Here is a 23,384-nt window from a genome sequence, read left to right on the forward strand (position 1 = left end):
GCCACGCCAGTCCTCGGTGGGCACCGGGTGCTGTCTTTAAACACACATCCCTGCCTCCACCACCACCCCCAGCGCCTCCCTGTCATTTTCGAAGACATCATTTTCCCCCTACGTGCTCCTCTTATCTCCCTTCTGTTAAAGGATCTCAAATATGCACCCGATAAGGTGGGACAAACACCCGCTTCCCCAGCCCCTTCCAAAGCCAGCCTCCACTTTCCCCCAAAGTAATTAAGATAAATGCAGCTGATAATTTGCACCGTATTCTTAAACGTACCCTCAGGCCATATCTCAGATATAATTTTACCTGCAGAGGTTTATCTGCGTGCTTGGGTAACAGATAGTTTTTAAGCAAAGTGGCAGTGTTTGAAGGAAAAGGAAAGGAGGATATTGGTGAAATAAATGTCAGAATGAGCCACACTGCAGCCCCTTAGAACAAGGACAGCTAACAGGGAACCCCCGGGGCTGTTCTGGGTCCCTCCACTGTGCTCGGCTGCCCCGGGTCTTGGAGCATGTCTGGGCTTAGCCAGCTGGGGAAGTGGCTGGGATGGGTGGGGAGACCAAAAGAGGGGCAAGATGTTGTCATAGGGCAGTGGGTGCAACTGTGCTCTTCTCACTTCTCCCAGCCACGTTCATCTCGGATAATCTGAACACAGAGGCTCCTACCCAGCCGAGTTGGCATGCAGAGCACCTGGCTTTGCCCACAACACCCCTTGGGATCAGGCTGGTGGCCAGAGGGGCCAGGCCAAGCCTCAGGCCAGTTAGGCACAGGCTCAGGGAGTCCAAGTGGCCAGGTTGGTGCCCAGGAAGGCAGCTCAAGAGGGTGGGCAGCTGGAAACACAGCAAAGATCAATAATAAGAAGGGCCAGCCTAGACTCAAGCTAGACAGGGGCCTCCTAGAGGCCCAGGAGCTGGGTCCACTCACCATGTGTTGGGGCTGCAGGGTCCACTCGCCATGTGCCCTGGACAGGCCCGTGTCTCCTCTGAGCCTTGGTTTCCCCAGCTGCACCTAGGTCAAGCTGGAGCCCTGCTGCCCTTCCCAGCCCATGCTGCCCAATGGTGCTTGTCTTGCCTCCTGTTTGGTATCTAGGATGGGGAGCAGGGCCTTGGGGTTGGGTGTGGACATGAACCCCATGCATATCCACAGCATCCCTCTGTGGCCTCCCTTTACCAGCCGATGAAACCCACACCAGCCCATCCCCTCACCACACCACATGCTCCCACCCCAGCTTCCCAGGCAGGAGTCTCACCCCTAACCTGTGCTTGAGAGCCCCTTACCCAAGGCCCAGCCACGCATGGCTGAGGGTCACCTCCTCACGGAAGCCTGTGCCCATTGCCCTCTTGCACACCCCCACTCACTATCTTTGCCCCATTTACAATCCACAGCTACATTTTCTGCTCTAACTCGAGGCACACCTGCGCTGGGCACAACTGCACCTCTCTCGGGCTGCACAACCTGGTGAGAGATTCCCCCCTTCTCCGTGCCTCAGTTTCCCGTCTATAAATTTGGAGAGCAGCACCAACCTTGTGAGGCAGCCATAGAGACCAAGTGAGAAATGAGCACAGAGCATGATGGGTGTGTGGACGCTGTCGCCGTCATTGTCCTTACCCAGCTCTGTGGGGAAGGGTGGAAAATGAAGAAAAGCAAACAGCATCTGAACCTACAGTCTGTCACCACCTCCCTGTGCCCCCCTGACCCCGCTGACTTCCCTCTCTGTGCTTGTCCTGTGCCTAGCACTTAGCACACTGCTGGGCCAGTGAAAGCCAGTGTGGGCACTGAGGCCTGGAGGCCGGGATGAGCCAGGATGGGGGCTGGAGGGCTTGTGTGGTCCTTGTCCAGGGGCCTCCTGTAAGAGGGGAGCAGGACCAGAGCCGGAAGGGGCTGCCCAGGCCACTAGCCCACCCTCACAGCCTCATCTGACCCTAAGCACCTCCAAAAGCCCCACCTCCAAATACCACTGCCCTGGGAGTTAGGGCTTCAATAAAAGATTTGGGGACACAAACATTCAGCCAGGATGCAGGGATGTGGCTTCCCCCACTTTGCTGGGGGCGGGGGCCAACATCTAGCTCTCAGGCAGGGCAGGAATTGGGAGGCCCTGCCCTTTAAGAAGGTACAGTCCAGCCCTGATGAGAGATGTAGGAAAATTAAACCCACTCCAGGTATGGACAGGTGGACAGCAGGGAGACCGAGGAGGCCACAGGGCAAGGAATGAAGCTTGGGTGCAGGACCCTGGCCAGGTAGCACAGATGGTTGGTTAGTGAGTCATCCCAATACGCCAAGGTTGCAGGTTCAATCCTCAGCCAAGGTACATACAAGAATCAACCAGTGGATGCAGAAATAAGTAGAACAACAAATTAATGTTTTTTTCTCTCTCTCAAATCAAAGTAAAACCCAGCCAGTCTTTCTCAATGGTTACAGCACCAGCCCACTCACGGAGGGTCACAGGTTTGATTCCTGGTCAAGGAGTCAAGGGCACATACCTAGGTTGCAGGTTCGATCCCCAGCGCATCCAATCGATGTGTCTTTCCTCTCTCTCTCTCTCTCTCTCTCTCTCTCTCTCTCTCTCTCTCTCTCCCCTTCCCTCCCTCCCTTCCACTCTCTCTGAAAAGCAATGGAAAAAAATACCCTCAGGTGAGGATTTAAAATAATAATATTAATAATAATTTAAAAATCAAATTTAAAAAATATTTTTTTTAAAAAAAGCTTGAGTGTTGGCTGGGGGCCGTGAGAAGCCACGTCACTGGTCATGAGAGACAGAGCCAAGATGGGCCTGAGGAGTCCTCGGGTTCAACTTCTCATTTCTAGATGGGGAAACTGAGGCCAGGACGCTCATGGTTGCACATGGAGCTCTGACTGGACAGTGGCATCCTGGGTGCAGAGCTGCCCCAGGCCTCTAGGATGCAGGAGGACAGTCCTTGCCTGAGAGCTTATGAGATCACTGATAACTGCTGGCTACAGCGCTACCTCCTGAACAAATACCGCTCAGGTGGACTCAACACACAGCAGGGAAGGCTTCTCGGAAGAGGTGGACTGGAGAGGAGCCCGAAGAGCAGTGGCCATGTTCAGAGCAAACATCGGCTGAGTGAACAGTTTAGGTGTGTTGTCCCGTTTCATCTTCTTTGACAATCCTCTGAGGTCAGGACTTTGATCATCCCCATTTTACTGGTGAGGAAACTGCTCAGAGAGACTCAGACCAGCCCTGGCCCCACAGCCTGGAAGAGCCGGAACCAGGATTTGAGCCCAGCACAGCTAAACCTGCAGGGCTCCCGGAAGTGGGTGAGAATCGGAAGACCGGAAAGAAGGCTGGTGTCCTAGGCAGGGGAACTGCTTATGCTTAGGCAGAGGCCCGAAGTGGACTCAAGAGGAAGGGCTGGGCATGCCCAATAGAGATGGGGAAGAAGGGGGAGGGGAGCCCACTTCTAGGACAGAGACGCCACAGCCCAAACAAGGCAGGTTAAAGAGGAGGTGAGGGGAGAGGGTCAGGAGCAGAGGCCTCTGTGCAAGGGGCTGGGAGATCATGGGGTGGGGACACAGGGACGGCAGGGACCAGGCCTGCAGCAGGACTACCCTCACCAGGAGCTGCCGCCAACAACCACACTGGAGCCAGCCAACACCACACCACTGTGGTCTTGAGTTACCTGGAGCTCTGGGGCCAGGCCTGTTAGGATAGGAGCCAGGTAGTGTTTCTGAGGGAAAGGAGATGCCTGCACTGCTGGGGTTCCCTGGGGCTGCCCGGATCTGGGGGATTGGATCTCCTGACTTCAAAGGGGCCCAGGCTACTGAAACCCACACCAACGCACACTAAGGGGCTTTGCCAAGAGCCTGGGCAGGGGTGGGAACCCGAGACCTAGGGCACACGCTGCCCTGTACCTGCCCCATGGTCTGAGCACCAAAGTCTGGTCCTCAGACCCCTGAAGGGGCAGCTGGCTTTAAGAGGCCTGGGTGTTGTAGGCAGAACGTCAGGCCCACTGCCTGGGGGCTGAGGAGAGAGAATGATGGGGTGGCTGAGCTCTGCCACAGGCTCAGCATGTGGAGGCAGGGAACCCCAGGGATGGGAAGGAGTCACTAAGGCAGGACCAAGGTATAGAGCCACTCTGTCTGGCATGGGCAGGCATCGTCCTGGGCAGGCCTGCTTCACCTCCCTGTGTGCTTCACTACGTGCTGTGTGAGTTGGACAAGTTCACTACCTCTCTGAGCCTGGGTTTCCTCATCTGTAGTTTTCTGTTGACTTTTCCTGTAAGCTCCATGACACCGAGGCCATGAATCAGTCACTCACCACTAGACGCCTAGTACAGCGTCTTACACAAACATGCAGATCTGTGAGTGTGAATGAATGAATGAAAGCTCTTCCACTGAGTCGCCAGTGGCAACCCGTGGTCCTCCTCCCTTCCCGGCCTCTGCTGGGAAAAGGTACACCCTGATGCCAGGACTTACATTAAAGCCCAAGGGTTCTCTGCTTTATCAGGAGGAATGCAAGTCAGTGCAACCCACGGGGGGTTGCACTAATGGATTAGTTGTCTGTTGCTGTGTAACAAATAGCAGCTTGAAACAATACCATTATTATCTACAGTTTCTGTGGATCAGGAATTTGGGCACATCTCAGCTCAGCGGTCTGGCTCCAGGCCTCTCAAGAAGTTGGAGCTGGAATGTCAGCAGGGGCTGTTGTCTCATTTGAAGGCTCAACTGGGGCTTGACGAGCCGCTTCTGAGGTGGCCACATACAGCTGCAGGCAAGAGGCCTCAGTTCCTCCCCATGTGGACTCTCCACAGGGTTGCTTGTGTGTCCTCACAACATGGCTCCTTGAGTGAGTGACTAGACAGAGAGCAAGGCAGAAGCCACAGTGCCCTTTATGACCTAATTTCTAAAGTCCAACACCCTCACTTCCACCTTATTTTGTTGATTAGCAGCAAGTCACCAGGTCAGCCCACGTTTGAGAAGAGGGCATTGGGCCCCACCTTTTCAAGGAAGGAGGATCAAAACATTTGTGGCCAAATTTTAAAATCACTCCAGGGATTAATTTGACAAATTACAAATGCACTTGCCCTTTGACCCCACCATCTCTTCTTAGCATTTACCCTATGGGTCTCACTGGCATGCAGATTCGTTGCTCTGCTGTTTGTAAGGCCCAATATAGGACAATCCAGTGCCCATCTGGAGGGGGTCTGGACACGTAAATAGCTGTCCATCATTCTGCAGAATAGTCTGTAGGTGGAGAGACAGACAGATAGGAATCTGTGGCGTGCTGTGGAATTATCTCCAAGATGCGTTGTTAAAGGCAAATAAAGTGGAATAGTGAGTGCAGTAGGCTATCTTTTGTTGAAGAAAGGGGAAATGGGATCTGCTGATATTTACATCAAGAAACTGGAAGGAAACCCAAGAAGTTCCCGGGTGCTTACACAGCAGGACGGGGAAGAGGGCCAACAGGCCAGGGCACAGAGTGAGACTTCGCACTGCAGACCTTTGAACACGGTCTCAAGTTTGGGAGCCATAAGAACTTAACGAAAAGAAATGTAAAATAGTCAACAAACCGGGGGCAAAGGCAGCCAGCTGACCCCTAACCCTGCAGGGCCAGGCTGAGCTGCCTACTGGCCTCCTGAGCTCACCATCTCTCCTTGACAGTTTCCTGGCACCCTAAGGGCCCTGGCTCTGCGTGGCGTTGGGGTGGGGGGCCTCACCTGGGAACCGCTCCCGACTTCTCCCGGGTCTCTTGGCCCCCAGCCAAGCACCACATGGATCCTGACACAGTTTCCATTTTCCTTGCAGCCAAGAAGTCCTCATTCCTCAGGAAGCTGCGCGGCGACCCAGCTGAGGGCCCCACTCCCAAGGTATGTGGACGAGGACAGCTGGCCTGGAGGCTGGCAGTCTCCACCCGGCCGGAGATGCCCTCGGCCCAGGCTCCCCACCCGCCCCACCGGCCCGTCTCCTTCCGTCTCCCGGCTCAGGCGGTAATTGGGGCTGCCAGCTGCCTCCCTAAGAGACCTTCTCCCCGAGCCAGCTGTCAGGAGCCGCCTCGTGGCTTCTAACCGCAGCGCTGAGCTGGGGTGAGACTGTTCAGGGCGGCAGCAGCTCCTGTCAGCTAAGTTCTCCAAGGGGCCAGCAAGTCAGGCCTCCTCAGATCAGACCCCTCCTTTCCTGAGGGCAGGCTGGAGCACAGCTGTTTCAAACCAACAAATTAGCAACTTCTTCCTGTTTTCAGACCCCACTCAGCCCTCCCCACAGCCTCCTTCCTGTAGTCTCCTCACCACATGGCCTTTGTGCTGGTGAGCAAATCGGGGCCCAGAGGAGTGACCAGACTTAACAGTTACAGGACTAACAGGGACAGTGCGTTGGTCCGCACCACACCCTCTGCTAAATGCTTCATGAAGAGGTTATTCACGGATTGCTCCCGTACCACTGCCTTTGAGATAGGTTCCAGTGTTGTTCCCAGGTCACAGACGCAGAAGCCGAGGCTGGTGGAGGCTGGGAGGGGTGCCTGGCATGTGCGGCGGGCACTGTCAGGGAATCAGAAGCAGGATCCCCACCTACCCTCTCAGAGGCTGCCTGGAGCCTGAACCTGTGGGGCTGTGTCTAACGATGCTCTGGCCTCACCTGCCACCCCCTAAAAAGCTCTGGAAGCTGTGGGGAGTCCCAGGCTCTCCCCGTCCTCTGTACCTGTGTCCCAGCAGCAGCCTGTTCAGGGGCAGGTGAAGGAGGCCCTGCAAGGTCAGAGGCCCTCGGAGGTCAGAGGCCCCGGCACCTCTGCCCGCCTGACCCCACGGACTTCGCTGCCTATGCAATTGGAGGCCTGGAAGTCGGCCTGGGTCCTGCCCCCTCAGGCTGTCTGAGAAGTTCAAGAGGGGAGGTCCCACAGGCCAGAGCCCCTCCTGCTGGTCCAGAGCCAGCTCTTGGCCCAACTTTTGCTGGATCACGGCCCTGCGTGAGGTTCAAGAGCTTTCCCTGCGGTGTGTACCTGCAGCCAGTGGCAAAGGGGGCCCCCCAGGAGACTCCCTGGCCTGGGTCAGAGTACATGTGGAAAGGCAGGCCACCTTGCCCAAGCCGCTGGCTGCAGCCTCATACCCGCTCACTTGGGTCCCACTTGCTCACCCTGTAAAGGCCTCAGTGTCCTTCAGAAACTGGCCCAGCTCCACACAGGTCCTTCCTCGGCACAGAGCTCTTTCTCCCAAGCAGCCCTGCACCTGCCCGTGCTCACAGTGCCCACCCTGAATGATCGTCTCCATCCACGTGGCCAAAGCTGATGCCGCCTCCTCTAAGAAGTCTCCTCTGATTCCAGCCAGGCAGGAACCCCATCCTCTGATGTCCCTCGACCCCAAGTTAAGTTCCGCCTAGCATGCAGTAGGTACTCAACAAATGCCACTCCCTGACCCCCATGCCCAGCCTCCATGGGCCCCACAGGAGCTCTGAGCCCCAAAGCTGCAGTCTATCTCCCCCTGAGCGCTAGGCCTGGGGCAGGTGTCCAGAAGCGCTCTTGTGAGTGTGAATGCATGAACGAGGGGTCAGCCCCAGTGACCGGCCTTCCCGCCAAGAAAAGCCGGTTCTGGTTGCTGGAAACAAAAGGACCCTTGGGGATAGCCTGGTCTGACCCCCTCACCCTTGGCTGATGGGAACAGGAGCCCAGAGATGGACAGTGCCCCACCAGTGACCAGGCGGCCAGCCTACCGCCTGGCCACAGCTTGTGACCTCAGTCCTCGAAAAGGCAGCAAGGCAGGTTTCCAGATCTCTGCTCTAAAAATCTCTGCTCAGAAGTAGCATGAGTCACTGCAGCTCACAGCCAGTAGCATGGCTCTGGATTGAATGGAGCCATGTGGCCAAGGCTGCCGGCAGCCGGACAGATTGAAACCCTCCCACAGGGGACAGCCGGATCTTAGTAATGTAATCTACTGCCTCCAACCCCAATGGGGAGCTTTCTGGCCAGAGCTCGGAGCTACCTGGAGGCTGCAGGTGTCTCTGAGAGCAGGTGGGGCCATGGGGTCAGAGACTTCTGCTCCCCTTTAAACGCCCACTCAGGATGGCCCACGTGTAGCTGCAGCTTGAAGGGCCAACAGACCAGGCTCCCATCTGGCTTCCAGCAGCGCCCCAGGAGAAGCAATGCCACAACCCGTGCACAGATGGGGACACTGAGGCTGGGGAGGCACAGGAAGGGAGTTCCCCTGCATGCCGGGCCATGGCAGGTCACAAGAATGTTGAACCTTAGAACAATCCAATGAGAGTGGCACTGTTACCATCCCTACGCAAGGGTGTGGAAACTGACCTTCCCTCAACCTTGAGTGCCTACTGTGTGCCAGACTCCATGCTGTGGGGATGAGGCAGAGAATAAACCACAGGCTCCCTAGTTTGGGGGCCCCAGGCTCGGGCAGAAACAGGAATAGTCAGAAAACCACACACGCAGCAGATGATCCACAAGGGACCTAATATACAGTTTGGACACAGTGACCCGTGTCATTTCACAACAGCCCCATCAGGGGGCTCTCCTGGGATCCCCATTTTCCAGGCTCAGGGATGCTGAGGGACTAGGCCCAGGTCCTACAGCAGGTCAGTGGCTGAGCCAGGACTTGCACTGGGCAGTTCAAAGTCCAGTAGGGAGGATGGCATCTCATAGGCTTTGCCCTCTCTTGTGCAGGGGCTTCATGAGGGGCCAGGCTGCTGCTGTCTCCACACCGGGCACAGCCTGGCCCCAACCTGGTGTCCAGACCATGTGTGGCAAGGCTGGAGGAGGCCCTTCCTGGGGACCCCAGTGCCTTCCACTAGCTGTGAGGCCATGTGTGAGTTACTCACCTCTCCGTAGCTCTAAGGGTTCTGACCTCCAGAGCCACCATGAGTGAGGACAGGAGAAGTGACTGATGGAAAGTGCTCAGCTCCCTGGTCCCCAGCCAAATGCTCAGAAGGAGCTCATGCTGAGGTTACTGCTATCATTCATTCATTCAACAAACTTCACCCACAAGCCCTTGCTCCAAGGTCTTCTTCAGTCTTGAGATAGAAAGGGGATGGAAAGGCTGGCCCCAGGCAGTGGGGCCCAGAAGAGGGGGTAAGACCTCTGCTTAGGAGGGGAGGGGCACACACGCTCTGGGATGGAGGAGGGTCCACAGGGCTGGCCAGGGGGGAAGAGGGACAGTACTGGAACCATCCCCACCCAGGAGAGAGAGGGATGCTTGTGCCCCAATCAGGCTAGGATCCCTGGGGAGGTCTCCAAACAGGGAGGAGGCACCAGCAGTGCCCGGCACTGCCTAGAAATACAGATGCAGACCCCACCCAAGGAGCTGGCCAGTGGGTCCCTAAGGCGAGTGGCTTGAGGCGTTCCTGTGTGCAACAGCCGTAAGACCATCACAGGACCAGGTGTGAGCCTCAGGCCAGACTCAGGTGTGCGTAGTCTCACCCCTTATTTCCCAACTCCGCTTCTGATGTGAGGCCCCTCCTCTCAGCAGGTGAAGGTGTCCCCTCTGTCCTGCGTGGGTTGTCCCTTGACCCCACCTGTAGCTCAGGTCACACAGATGGCCACCAGGTGCTCTTTATCCCTGCCATGGCCTCGGTAGGTCTAGGGCCTTTTACTCACAGGCTGGCCAGAGCCACACAGGACTGCTCTGAGGTGGCCAGGGGTCTTCCGAGCACTCTCCTTTTTTCCCTTTCTCCTTCCCACCCCCCCCCCCCCGACCCTCACCCCCTTGCTCAGTCTGGCAGGAAAGCTTTTCTCCTCTCGTCTCTCACAGTGGCATTGGAGCTGAGCCCCTTCCTCTAAAGGTGGGGGCTTTGGTGCCCGCTGCTTCTGCTCCCAGCCTGGCACAGCTTCCGTGGGAGCCAGGAACCTCCACAGCTCCCTCCTCACTTCTGTCTTTTCCTTTCAGGCTCCACCCAGGACCATGAGAGCAGGTTTCTCCAGGGAACCCCAAGGGGCAAGGATGGCCACCCAGCCCTCTCCCCACGGACCCCCTCGGACCACCACATCCTCCTAGCAACCAGACGGAGGGGCCATGCCTGGAGAGCAGCCCCGCGGAGCACCACCCCCAACCATGACCCGAGGCCTGCAATCCTGCCAAACAACCAGTGGCATGGCCAGCGGCACAGCCCCCCAGCCCCCCGGCGAGGACAGTGCCCTGGCCAGCAGGACCACCAAGGCCATGAGGGAGCCGGGCAGTGGGACCCAGGCCATGGAGCCCCCTGATACCCAGCCTGGGCAGGCTAGGGAGGGGGAGCCCAAGGCCACCCTCCAGAGAACCCAGCCCCTAAGCAGCCCCCCCAGCAAGGGTGGTAGCCTCCGGGCCCCACTGGGGAGGAGCCACACACAGGCTCCCACAGGGCACCCAGGCAGGGCAGACAACAGTCCCCAGCAGCTCTACACTCTGAGCATTTCGGGCTCCAGGGCCAGGCCCGCTCTGGAGGAGACCCCTGAGGGCCCCCAGCGTGAGGGCCCCCGGCCCCCAGAAGCAGAGGCCCCAGAAGAGCTCAGCTTCCCAAGGTGCTTCCAGGAGACACCCTCCAGCTTTACCTCCACCAAGTATACCTCACCGAGTGCCACCCCAGGGCCCCCACCCCTTAGGGCCCCCCAGAGCAGTGACGCCAGTCCCTGCAGGCCAGCCTCCTACTCAGAATTCCAGGCCAGTGGGGCCGATGCCTGGCTTCCCGCTGCTGAAAACGACTTCCCAGGTGCTAGTTTCAGGGTCCTTCCCCCAGAACCGGAGCCCTTCCCCAAAGGTGGCAGCCCCAGGGTGGCCTCCTTCCAGATCCCCTTCCCAGCTCTGCCTGGGCCTGGCCCAAAGCCCTTCCCCGAGGACCCGGCGGGGCCTGAGTACTCTGAGAGGGCCCTGGTGTTTGCCTTCCACCAGCCTCGGGGAGAATGGCAGGAGGAGGCAGTGGGCACAGGCGTGGCCTACCCGCTGCCCACCCAGCCTGCTCCCCCACCCCCGTCCTGCTTCTCCAGCCAGCCCGGGCACCTTGACCCCACCAGTGACCTCGGCCGTGCCCTCCCCACAACTGGTGCTGCTCGCCCGGTCCCCAGCCCCTTCTCAGAGAGCACGGTCACCTTCCCAGACAGTTTGCACAAGAGCCTGACCACAGCCCTCCCTGAGAGACCGCCTTCAGCCCAAAATGGACTGGGGAGCCCCAGGGGACCCCCAAACTCTCTGCCCCAGAGGCACTTTCCAGGGCAGGCTTATGGAAGCCCGGGAGCCAGTGGGGTGGGCACCAGTCCTAGTTCTCTGGACACAGAGCTGGCCAACGCTGGGCCCCCGCCCACCAGACTGCCCCAGCTGTGGGATCCCACCAGAGCCCCCTACCCCACACCTCCCCTGGGCCCCCCAGCCACCACCAGGAGTGTGTTCTTTGAAGGCCAGCCCAGCTCTGGACAGAGGTTTGGACTCCCCCAGAGCCCCCCGCTGCCCTGGCCCCAGGTGCTGCCGGCCACCAGGCCCAGCCCCCATCAAGTGGAGATGCTGAACCGGCTGCCTTTTTCCCCAGGGACCCCTGAGTGGCAGGGGGGCCGCCAGGTAGCCCTGGGTGCTGCCAGCAAGACACCTGGACCTGGGGAGAAGCTGGTGCTCAGAAACAGCCCCGGCCAGCACAGCAGCAGCTCCCCAGGGCTGTTCACCTACAATGGACTGCAGGACCCTGGAGCCCAGCCCCTGTTCTTTGGAGTAGCCCAGCCCCAGGTCTCACCCCAAGGGACCCCCAGCCTGCCCCCACCCAGGCTAGTGGGAGCCTCTCCCAGTGAGTCCCCACTGCCCTCACCCGCCACCAACACAGCCGGCAGCAGCACCTGCTCATCACTGTCACCGCTGTCCAGCAGCCCAGCCAACCCCAGCTCGGAGGAGAGCCAGCTCCCCGGCCCACTAGGGCCCTCTGCCTTCTTCCACCCCCCCAACCACCCCCAGGAGAACAGCAGCCCCTTCCCATCCCCTGACCCCTCACATGCCCTTCCCATCCACTACCAGCCAGAACCAGTCAAGACCTTCCCTTTCCCCACAGAGGTGCTGGGGGCTGAGGGGACCTTCAAATGCCTGGAGGAGGTCCCATTCCCCAGTGCGGTCCCCGAGGTGGGCAGTGGGCGGCTGGAGGGCTTCCCCCCGGAGCCGCCCCCCTACTCTGCCCACCACTTCCCCCTCAGCAGCGCCAGCCTGGACCAGCTGGACGTGCTGCTCACTTGCAAGCAGTGTGACCGAAACTACAGCAGCCTGGCCACCTTCCTGGAGCACCGGCAGTTTTGCAGCCTGCTCCTGGCCAGGACCAAGGACAGCCACCAGCAGCCCTCAGAGATCCCCACGCCTCCTGCTGCCCCCTCTGTGCTGGCTGCCCCCAAAGCACCGGCCCCCGGGAACCCAGGCCTTCTCAGCCACACTAAGACGGTCCCCTTCCTGTTAGGGGGAGACCTCCGGGTGGATGGCAAAGATGACCCCCTGAGGACAACTTTCTTGCCCAGCCTGACCACTGCCCCTTTCCCACTCTCCGCTGCGGACCTGGACCTGGAGGACGATGCCAAGCTGGACAGCCTCATCACCGAGGCACTCAACGGCCTGGAATATCAGTCAGACAACCCCGAGATCGACAGCAGTTTCATCGACGTCTTCGCTGATGAGGAACCTTCTGGCCCCAGAGGTACCAGTGCTGGGCTGCCCCCCAAGACCAGGGTGGGTGGGGCCACGCCAGAGAACAAAGCCCACCCCCCGCTCCCAACCATGGAGTCCCAGGCCCGCTGCCCTGGGGATGGGGGCTACACAGCCTGCAGCCGGCCCAAAACTCGATCCCTGGGCCCAGTGCCTGCCGAGGCAAATGGGGCCAGCCTGGCCAGCCAGCAGAGGAGAGGGAAGCAGTTTAAGTTTCCCCAGGGAGAACTGGACACAGCCAACACTGCCAAGAGGTCGGGCAGGGGCACCAGAGCCTCCTGTCTGCGGCCCAGGAGGAAGGGCAACAGGACTGAGCCAGCCCCACACCGCCCCCGGGACCTCAGGACCCGAGCCCTCAAGAGCCACACAGATCCCTGTGGAAGGCTCCTCCCGGTGGAGACTAGGAGCTCTAAGCGCCTCCGGCTGTCCCTGCGGAAGGACTCCAGGAGGAGGAAGGCCTGGGGTGGCACCTGGAGCAAGGAGCTCATCCACAAGATTGTGCAGCAGAAGAATCAGCTGCACAAGCAGCAGGCACAGCAAGGCCAGGGCAGTTGCTTCTCCCTGGCAGCCGAGAGGCCCGCACCCAGCGCCCTGGATGGCAGGCTTCAGGAATATGACTATGCTTCAGAGTCCGAGGAAGAGGACAACTTGCAGCCACGGGGCTCCCGCCTCAGAGGCCGGCCTCGACACGGCAGCCGGCGGTGGCGCCGAGGTAAGAAGAGAAAGGAAATGGACTTAGCCCTGGGTCCTAGAGAAGAGCGAAAGCAGCAGAAATCCAGGAAGGTCGTGAGGCCGGAAACCACAAAGCCAGGCAGGCCCTGCCCAGGCCCCAGTGAGAGCCCTGAGGGCCAGGGCCCACTGCCAAGCCCGGAGACCATAGACAGCCCTAAGGAGAGAGACCCCAAGTGTCTCCTGCAGATTCCCACCAGCACCAAGACCCCAGAAGAAAACCATCCCTCGCTGGACTTCCCTCAAGAAGATGTTCCTCCTGACACCACAACCGGAGGTGCTTCGGGCTCTCCTCCCTCCACCTGTGTGGAAGCAAGTCCCTGTCCCCCAGCCCCTGAGCAACCACAACCAGGCAGGGAGGACACCATGGTGCCCCACAGGAGCTCAGCAGTGCCCGGTGCAGGCAGTCTGCTGGGTGTCCCCCGGTGCACAGAACCCCCCATCTCTCATGACAAAGAGGACCCCCCTGCCTGCCTGCCAGGAGAATTGCTGGTCCCCATCACTGACACCACTGCTGCCTACCCCGAGCCCAGCACCCTGTTTTTAAAGACCCCTGATCTTGGGTGTGACTCCGCTCTTTTTAACAGAGACTCCCTGGTTCCAGCTGCCAAAAAGGAGCCTCAGCCCTACAGCAGTCCCCCCAGAAAATTGCCCCTTGGACCCAAAGACCTGGCTGGCTGTTTCCCCAAAGACGTGTACTCCAAGCCCTTGGATCCAGACACTCTTGCAGCCAGTAGCATGCACCTGTGCCAGGAGGGTGTGGACTCCAGTTCCCTCGAGCCAAAACCTCCCAGGAATCCAGCCTACACAGTGGACACCGACCCAGGCAAAGCCGAATCACCACTGACCTTGGAGTCCACGCCCCTCCTCTCGGGGCTGCCCATGGACGACTTTGACTCACCCATCTACAGCAGCCTATCCGGAAATGGGGACGCACAATCACCGCCTACAGGCATTGACCCACCCCCAAGGAAACCCCAGCTGGACCCACCATACCCCTCATTTCTGCCTGAGAAGGGCTGGTCTCTGCTGGAGGACGTTTCCCCAATGCTTTCCAGCCATCTGGATCATCCTCCTGACCTCTCAGGGGCAAAGGTGTTCAGTAAGAAGGGTCCTCGTGAAACGACAAACGCCGCCGCCCCGCCCCCTTTGCCGTGCAAGGTTAACGAATGTAGCATCACTTTTATGAGCAACCTGTCTGAGGATGAATTAGAGATCAAAAGACTGGTTACCGAATTAGAAAGTCAGCTGCAAAGTAAAGGTGTGCATGAGGCCCCAGGAGAGCTGCGTGGAGCTCAGCCCACGGGCAGGATGCGCTCCGGCACAGGCACCCCGCTGCCCATCCACCAGGCTGCGTCACCCCAAAAGGACTCATTCTCCACAGCTGACCTCACTGATCTTGGGGAATCGAGTCCACACCAGGAAGGGGCAGAAACAGCCATGGCCACCGCAGAGGGGACCCTAGGGAGCCCCCAGGAGGAGTGGCCCTCATTTCACCTGGGAGAAGCAGCCCCTCCCCCTGCCTCCCACAAAGACCAGGTTTCTGGAGCTTCTTTCGGCCCCACTGGGGCTAGCCTCAGTTTCCAGCCAGTGCAGAACACCAGCGTCTCCAGGAGAGGGCTCCCTGAGGCAGAAGAGGGCTGCCCAGAAGCCTGTCTCCCGGACCCCGGAGAGCCACTCAAACCCCCGTCGGACGGAGGGAAGTTAGTGAAGAGCAGCCCAAACCATGAGCCTTTATTTTTTAAAAATAACAAGGCCACCGGAATCCATCACAACGAAGACGTGCTGCTGCTCCTTCCCTGCAAGGCGCAGGGGCCCGGCCAAGATGCCCCTGAGCTGGAGGGGCTCAGCAGTCCTGTTGCCCATTTGGCACCTAACTTGGCACTTCAGGGTGCTGCAGTTCTGCATCTGGGTGCCACTCCACCTTCTGGTACCAGGCACAGTGAGGTCCTCCAGGGACATTCTCTAAGCAGTGCAGATGGGACAGAAGAAACAGGTCCCCTCCACCCTGTAGCAGGGAGCCCTGGCTCTGAGGGTAACAAGAAGGTTGTACCAGCAGGGGCCTCCCCAAATCCTGGCTGCATGCCTGACATCAGACCTGGCAGGAGGCCCCAGGACCCAGCCGAAAGCCCCCTATGTCAACTCCAGCTCCTGGTGGCCAGAGCAGCTGAGAATGAAGATGATGACCAGAACTTACAGGGGCCCCAGCTTGCCAACGCCCAGAGCCCTCAACAGAGCAACCCTTCAGATGTGGAAGGGGACATCATGGAATGTGGGAATGTGGCCCACAGCCCTGGTAAGGGTTCCAATGGGGTGCAGATGACAGCTATCTCTGAAGTGGCCAGATGTCAGCTGAGGCCTGAGGCAGGTGACCATCTGGGCTCACTCGGCCAGGCTGAGAAGCTCAAAGGCCCAGGCGAAGCCAGCCAGCTGCAACCAGATAACTGGGGGAGCCTGGGGAGACCAGACAACCTCGCCACAGTTAATGCTGATCCTGAAACTACACTGGCCAGCCCCGCTGGGGCTGCAGACCAGCTAGGGGAGCAGGTCCAGGGAAGCAGACCGAACTTGGGCCTTCAAAATGAGGCACAGTCCGCTCCCAGCCCCTCCTCCTCTGATGTGGAATCTTTAGTCCCGGCCTTGACAGCAACCCATGCCCAAAATGGGCCTGAGGACTGGACTCCAGTGGCGGCCAGTCCAGGCCTTAAGAAACACCTGCCTCTCACTGGGGAGAGCCCAGAGCTCCCCATGAGAGACCTGGCCAGCTGTGCCCCCTTGCCCATTTCTGCAGCCACCCCTGTTCCCTGCAGCCTGGAGCACCTGCTCCAGGAAGACCCTCCCACAGTGCCTTCAGGTGAGCTGAGGGGGCTGCTCCCAGTGTCGCCATCCCTCGGGGACCCTACCAGCATGAAGCACCTGCCAGCCTATTCCTCTGCCGGTACAGCTCTAAAAAGGGCTGACTGCACACCAGCTCCCACAGATGCTAGGGCTGGAGGGTCCCTGGCGACAAGCTCTTGTGGCCTCAAGGAAAGCCTGGTTTGCCACTCTCTCCTAGGGGAACAGAGCCCACTGGAAGACGCTTCCACAGGCCAGCCTGGTCTCATCAATGCCTTCATTTCCACCCATGTGGGAGACCACCCTGAAGGCTACATGTCAGGATCCCTAGAGGGTTCTAGGAAAGAGAGGCTGAGGGGATCTCCTGCCTATGACGTCCCTTCTCCCCCATCGAGGGCCATGTCCCCAAGAGTGACCATCCAGGCTGCACCCCTACCCGGCATTCCTGCCACAGATGGCATGGGAGCAGTCAGAGGCCCCAGCGCTGAGTGGCCAGACCCCCACTGCAGGGGAGCACTACCCCACAGCAGCCCAGACAGGACGCCCGAGGGCCCCCCCTCAGAACACCCAAGACACGGGGAAGGCCAGAGCATCACCACTGACGCTTCCTCCCAGAGGACAGCAGGGCCAGAGCCTCGTGCCTGCCAGGAAGGTGAGGCCGGGGCCAGCACCCAGGGCGAGGAGGACCTTGAGGTACCCGGGGCTGGGCGCCCTGGCATTTCCAAGGCCTCAGCAGCTGGCACCAGAGGCCCAACAGTCGCCTGCCCTTGTGAAGAGCTCCAGCAGGACAGAGCCACGTCTCTGAGCAGCACAGCCAGCAACTCCAGGCCCAACTCCCCGCAGAGCCTCAGAAATGTCCCCCAGCAGGTGCCCCAGGGGAACCCTCTATGTCCCCAGGACCCCGAACAGAAGCCTGGTGGCTTTAAAAACAGCCCTGTGTCCACTGAGAGCAGCTGCTGGAAGAACCGAGACCCCAGCGGGCGGCCTGTGACCTGTGAGGTCTGCTCAGCCACCTTCCGATCCGGACCAGGCCTAAGCCGCCACAGAGCCAGGAAGCACAGGCTACAGGGGGTCACCTCCCAGCCAAGCCCCCCAGCCCTGGCTGCTCCCCAACCTGGGGAGCCTGCAGCCCAGATGAACCGCCCCCCTGGGAATAAAAGCCGCAGGGCACCTGGGAAGGAGAAACCGAGGCACAGGCTGAGCAGCCCCAGCCACACTGCTGGGTCACCTCCGGTCCAGGGCTCCATGGCTCCTGAAGATGACCCAGGTCCAAAGATGTCCAAGGGGCTCAGGCGGGGGGTCAGCATTGTGAGAACACCAGTCTGTCCCCCCAGCCGGGAACCACACACCCCAGGCCTGGTCAAGCCAGGAGTGGGCTCAAGGCCTGCAGAGCCCAGGAAATGGGAGTTGCTGCAGAGGGACGACCCCTGTCCCAAACGGGCAGAGAGAAGAGGAGGCAAGAGGCGGGGTAGAGCGCCCATGGACATCCCCCGCGAGCCAGAGGGGAAATCAAATAAGAAATCGAGAAAGCCAAGAGCGAGAAGGTTCCGGGAGGAGCGCGGTCCTCCAGTCTCTCCTGATGTGATTTCAGATAGAAGCCACTGGAATCCATCAACTGCGACTGTCAATTACCCACCCCCTCTGAGCCACTGCCTCTCACAGGAGACAGAGCAGGAGACTGAGGTCACACAGCTGCCTCTCCTCCTGGCCACAGAACTGGAGGGGACGTCTGCACAGAAGTCACCTGGGAAGTTGATGGCACCTCCAGGGAGAATGGAGCGGGTGCCTCCTGCAGAAGAGATGAGGGAGCAGAAGGCAGCCTTGGCAAGGGGGTCCTGGGGACCCAAAGAGACCAGGACATCGGGTGTCTGCAGAGAACTGTCAAGGGCAGCTGGGGGTACACCTGCAGGGCACAGCAGTGCAACTGAGACTGGATCAGGGCAAGCTGTTTGGGAAGAGCACAAGCCCCCCTGGGGACCCTCAGGCCCCCCAGAGACTTGTGGTTCTGAAGCAGGTGACACCATCAGCAGTTGCCTCCAGGGCCCACTGGACCCCTGCAGGGTCCAGGAGCATGAAAGTGTCACTCCTGAAGCCCCCAGCCTGGGTCTCAGGGACCCTCTGAGCTTATTTGATGATGAAGCCTCCTTTTCCCAGCTCTTCCCTCTGAGCAACCACTTAACTCGGAAGAAGAACCCCCGAGTCTATGGGAAGCGCTGTAAAAAGCCAAAGCCTCCGCCATTGCCAGAGCCCTGGGAGTTCCAGGGCAGTGAAACTCTGTCCTCCGCCCACATGCCCACAGATCTCAGTGACTCAGGCTCCCTCTGCCTGTCCCTCGAGGACCCATGGAGTGACGAGGCCATGGGCCTGCCTGAGTCCTTCCTCCTGGAGGGCTTCCTCAGCAGCAAGATGCCTGGCATTGACCCCTGGGCCCCGGGACCCAGCCTATGGGCCCTGGAGCCTGACCCAGAGGCGGACTGTGCCGAGCAGGAACCCTCCTGCAATGCCAAGGACCACCCGTCGGAGAGCATCCCTGAGCTGCACATGGTCCCAGCGGCTTGGCGAGGCCTGGAGCTGCAGGCCTCCGCTGATGAGACCGCCTCTTCTCTTGGGGACATGAGCCCCGAGCCCCCCAACCTGGAGCAAGAACACTACAACTGCGGGCTCCCGGGGAATGCCATGGCTCTTGAGAGGCTCAGCTCTAGATTTGAGATGCAAGATATCTGCTTTCTGGGACCCTGCGAAGACCCTGTGGCTCTCTCCAACATGAGTTTCTTAGACTTCAAGGCCACAGTGAACTCCCAGGGGTCACAGAGCCAAAGGACAGAGGAGGTGGCCAAGGCCAGAAGGGCCCCAGTCAGAGACCGGAATGCCAGGGCCAAGAGGACACCCTACAAGTGCAGGGTGTGCTTCCAGCGCTTTCATGGCCTGGGAGAGCTGGACCTCCATAAGCTGGCCCACAGCCCCTCACCGCCCCCCACCTGCTACATGTGTGTGGAGCGCAGGTTCGGTTCTCGAGAGCTGCTGAGGGAGCACCTGCAGGAGAAGCACGTGCAGGGCCGGGCGGGGCTGTGGGCCTGCGGCATGTGCCTGCGGGAGGTGGCCGATGTCTGGATGTACAACGAGCACCTGCGGGAACATGCCCTACGATTTGCCCGAAAGGGCCCAGCACGGAGGTCCCTGGGAGACCCATCTGGACGCTGGGAGGGGGACAGCACGGTCACACACTTCCTGAGCAGCATGATGGGGCAGGCATCCAAACCCCACAGGGGCAAGTGCTCAGCTGGCCAGGCAAATGGGGGCCCTGCAGAGAGGGAGAGGGCAAAACCCAAGGCTCGTACCAAAAACTCAAACCAGGATGGCGCTTTGATGCCAGACAGCACCTTAGCCAAAAGCAGTCCATCAACCTGTGCAAACCCAGCTCTGCCCAGCAGTTCTGCCACTCTCCCTGGCTCCACCAAGACGTGCCCCAGCTTGTCCCCTGCACCCTGCCCCACCCGAGAGCCCCTACCCCACACCATCCCAGTGCATCAGGACTGCAAGGACCCCTCCCGAGACTGCCATCACTGCGGCAAGCGGTTCCCCAAGCCTTTCAAGCTGCAGCGCCACCTTGCGGTGCACAGCCCGCAGCGCGTCTTCCTGTGCCCCCAGTGCCCAAGGGTCTACCCTGAGCCCTGCGAGCTTCGCGCGCACCTCGCCAGGGAGCACGGGGTGAGGGAGGAGCTGGAGCTGCAACACACCCCACTGTATGACTGTGAGCTCTGTGCCAACGTCACCCACATCAGCAAGAGGTCCTTCATCTGCAGCTCTTGCAACTACACGTTCGCCAAGAAAGAGCAGTTTGACCGACACATGGACAAACACCTGAGGAGAGGGCAGCAGCCCTTCACATTCCGCGGGGTGCGGAGGCCAGGCGCCTCTGGGCAGAAGACCCAGGTCCCGGAGGGCTCACTACCTAGTAAACGGCGCAGAGTGGCCACGCCCAGCAGCGCCCCTGGGCCCGTCGTGGACAGGTCTCTGTCTCTGGGCAGCAGCCCCACCCTGAGCGAGGCATCCATGCCAGCCCTGCTCCAGCCCTGCCTAGAGGCGGCTCCTGGTGGCACCCAGGGTCAGCCCAGGAGCCCAGAGAGGCCCATGGATCTTGAGGGCCACCTGGCCATGGGCAACAACCTGCCCTCTGACTCCCAAGAGTTCATTCGCCCATCCATGTCTTCTTTCCCAGCAGCCTCAGCTGATGGCAAAGATGGCCACAAGCCAGACCAAGCCCTGGAGAGCCCCACAGATGAGGCTTCCCCAGGCAGCCCTGGGCCTCTTCTCCAGCAGGCTCTCCCTCTGGAGGGATTTCTACCCCAGCCAGGGGCCAGAGGCCAAGCCTCAGAGAGCCTATTCTCAGGGAAAGGCAGGACCCCAAGTGCCCCTGGCAAATGTGCTCCTGACCATCACCCAGAAGCCTCCTCCATGCTCCGGAAGGAGAAGCAGGTGTCCACGTGCTACATGGTGTCTGAGGGGGACAAGGGAATCCCCTCCCATAAGGGGAGTGCCACCAAGCATGGGGGCTGTCAGAGTTCATCAAAGGACAGGCCAACTCTCTCTCTCCCCAGCAAAGCACCCAAGTTCCCGGTGCAATCAAAGAAGGTGATGGCCAGCCCAAAACCTGGAGAGCCAGCCCGTGGCACTGAGGACAGGCAGAAGGCCACTGCCCTCAAACCCAAGCCAGGCCCCAGCTCCCAGGGCAATGGAGGCCCACAGCACAGCACCAAGACAGCAGGTGGCAGCCAGCCTCAGCCAGCCAGTGGGCAGCTCCAGAGCGAAACAGCCACTACCCCATCCAAACCCAACTGCCCAGCCCAGAGCCCCGCCCCAGACAAGCCCCCCACTCGAGCCCCAGCCAAGGGCTACTCCAAGGCCCCAAGGGAAGCTGGTGACCAGGGGCCCCAAGGGAGCCTGGTCCCCAGGGAGGACAGGGAGGGCAAAGAGAAGAAGAGAAAGGGCCGGGCCCTGGGGCCAAGCAAGAGTGAAAGTGTGGGGAGCTTGGGAAGGGCCCCTTCAGTCCCTGACAAACCCCGCCGGGCTCCCCGGAAGCAGGCTACTCCCAGCCGTGTGCTCCCTGCCAAGCCCAGGCCCGGTAGCCAGAGCAGCATTACACTGCCTCAGCCCTCAGAGCAGCAGAGGGTGGAGCCCAGCCACACACACCGGGACTACAGACGCAGCAGAGATGGACTAGGCAAAGCCTTTCCCCAGGCGAGACCCCTGCACAGGACCCCCAAGAGGGGCAGAGCTGTCCGCGGTGCTGAACATGCCCATCGCCGAGCCTGCTGGACCGCTGAATCCCAGAACGACCTCCTCAGCCAGCTCTTCGGACAGAGACTAACCAGCTTCAAGATCCCTCTAAAAAAGGACCCCTCTGAGTAATTTATAGGAGTGAGAGAGTGCATGGGAGAAGGGCTGGGGGGTGAACCCAGTGAATAAGGGACTCCTGTCTACACTGGCAAGCTTCAGTACTCAGAGATAGTTTGATTGGTGGCCACATCTTAATCCACCTGACTTACCATGCAAATGCTCAAACTCCAGTGTTAGAGCTGAGACTCTAATGCTTGGAGTAGGGCCTGAGGTTGATGGGAAGCAATACCCTTCAACCTAGAAGGTTAGGACGAGGGGCTGGTCAGCAGCAGGCTCTTGGAGACCATGCAGCTGTTTTTTTTAGTACCAAGAACATGAAGAAAGAGCAGCTCATGCCTTGCATCCCTTGTGCCTCCTCCTTTGAAGGCTTGGACAGGGTCCTCCCCCTCCATGTCATCTAGTAGGGAAGTAAGTTGAGGCAACCACGGTCAGATCACAGCAGGACCCCTCTTGGTCTTGCTGCTGTTGCTGCAATTTCAAAGTGGCCTTACAAATCAAATGGGGGGGGCTCTCCACCTAGCGATTTGTGAGCTACCTGGCCCCCCAAGCACATGGTCATGATGGCCACTATCCATACCACAGACAAAAGCACTGGTTTCCAGTGCACCTTGACCCCTGAGGACCAGGTTCCCATTTGGACTGGGAGGAAGCTGCTCAACAGCCAGCTCCCACCAGTTCTTCCTCCCCACCACACACCCCAGCCTCTGTGGTTGCCTTTCTAGAGCTTTCCTCCTACACAGAGCTCTCAGCTGGCAAGTATCAGCAATTTTGCTCTGAAGTTTCTGGTGCTATTTTCATGTTGTAATGTGAATACAGGCTTCCTTGATTTGTTTCACCTGGGTGGATTGGGAGGGGAGACAGGCTGGAGAGGTGAGAAGGGGGCTGCATGGAAGGCTCACAGGCACCAGCCGCCCCAAGAAGTCTTTCACTGGCTCCCCGGTCAGCAGGCTCCAGCCCCAGGGTTGCAGTCAGAGAAGCTGGCTGGGACACTCAGGGCCGGGTGTGGCGCTGCTGGCATCTCATGCACTGAATGTGACCCAGGGCTCGGTATGCACGTCCTTTTCACAGAATCGTGTCTTCGAAGCGAATAGGAGTGTGGGAGAGACTTCCTTCTGTTCTTGGTGTCTGCGGTTCAGTTTGTTTCCTTCTGTTTTGTTTTGTTTTTCATTTTTACCTTGGGTACAATGTGCACGTCAAAAGTTTTTATTTTGGTATTTTGAAAGGGACCAAATCAGGCCCAAATCTCCTTTCTAGAAGGTGTTGTGTGCCCCTCAGAATGCCTCTTTAGTGCTAATAAATAAAATATGGGGAACTCTGAGGCTGTGCTCTGCGAATCACAGCAAACCCATCCTGTCAAATATACTCCCACTATTTTCACAGAAAGCCTCTGCTGTGTGGCGTCGGTCCTCCAACCAGCCCCACCCTGCCTGCCACCTGGGCCCAGAACCTGACTCATGGAGTGTCAGCTTCAGCTGCCACGTTTGTCCTGATACCAGGGCTATCTGGCCCTGTAGAGTCTCCCCCAAGCAGCAAAGCGGTCCCGCCAGCCCCTCCAGGATGGGTGACACGGGCAGATAATGCCATGGGGCAGCCTCACTTTGTTTCTGGAGCTTTCAGAGCAGGAAAAGACAGGAAACCATTAACTCAGCTCAGTTTAGGGGACACGGGAAGGCAGCAGAGGCAGCATGAGGGGTAAAACCAGGAGACCCTCCCCCATCTCACGCGGGGCTCACCAAGACCTGAAGACCCCCTCAAAGACTCCAGTGTCTGGGACATGCGCCTGGAGGGCAAGCGAGGCTGTCTAGAGTCAGGTACCCATCTGGTCCTGCCCATGACAA

The 23,384-nt window shown here is 59.4% G+C and overlaps 1 protein-coding gene across 1 annotated transcript in view; it reads left to right on the forward strand.

The window, feature by feature from the left end:
• Positions 1–22,821, forward strand: part of ZNF469 (zinc finger protein 469) — a 54,969-nt gene extending 32,148 nt beyond the window's left edge. Inside the window, exons 2-3 of the mRNA XM_079759436.1 lie at positions 5,762–5,823; positions 9,835–22,821. Of these exons, the coding sequence (XP_079615562.1) occupies positions 9,961–21,558 (11,598 nt within the window). The 5' untranslated portion in view covers positions 5,762–5,823; positions 9,835–9,960 and the 3' untranslated portion in view covers positions 21,559–22,821. The remainder of the gene's footprint in view (positions 1–5,761; positions 5,824–9,834) is intronic.
• Positions 22,822–23,384: the final 563 nt, after the last annotated feature.

Source organism: Cnephaeus nilssonii (assembly GCF_951640355.1).
Source record: "Cnephaeus nilssonii genome assembly, chromosome: 20".
In the NCBI taxonomy this organism is placed as follows: domain Eukaryota; kingdom Metazoa; phylum Chordata; class Mammalia; order Chiroptera; family Vespertilionidae; genus Cnephaeus; species Cnephaeus nilssonii.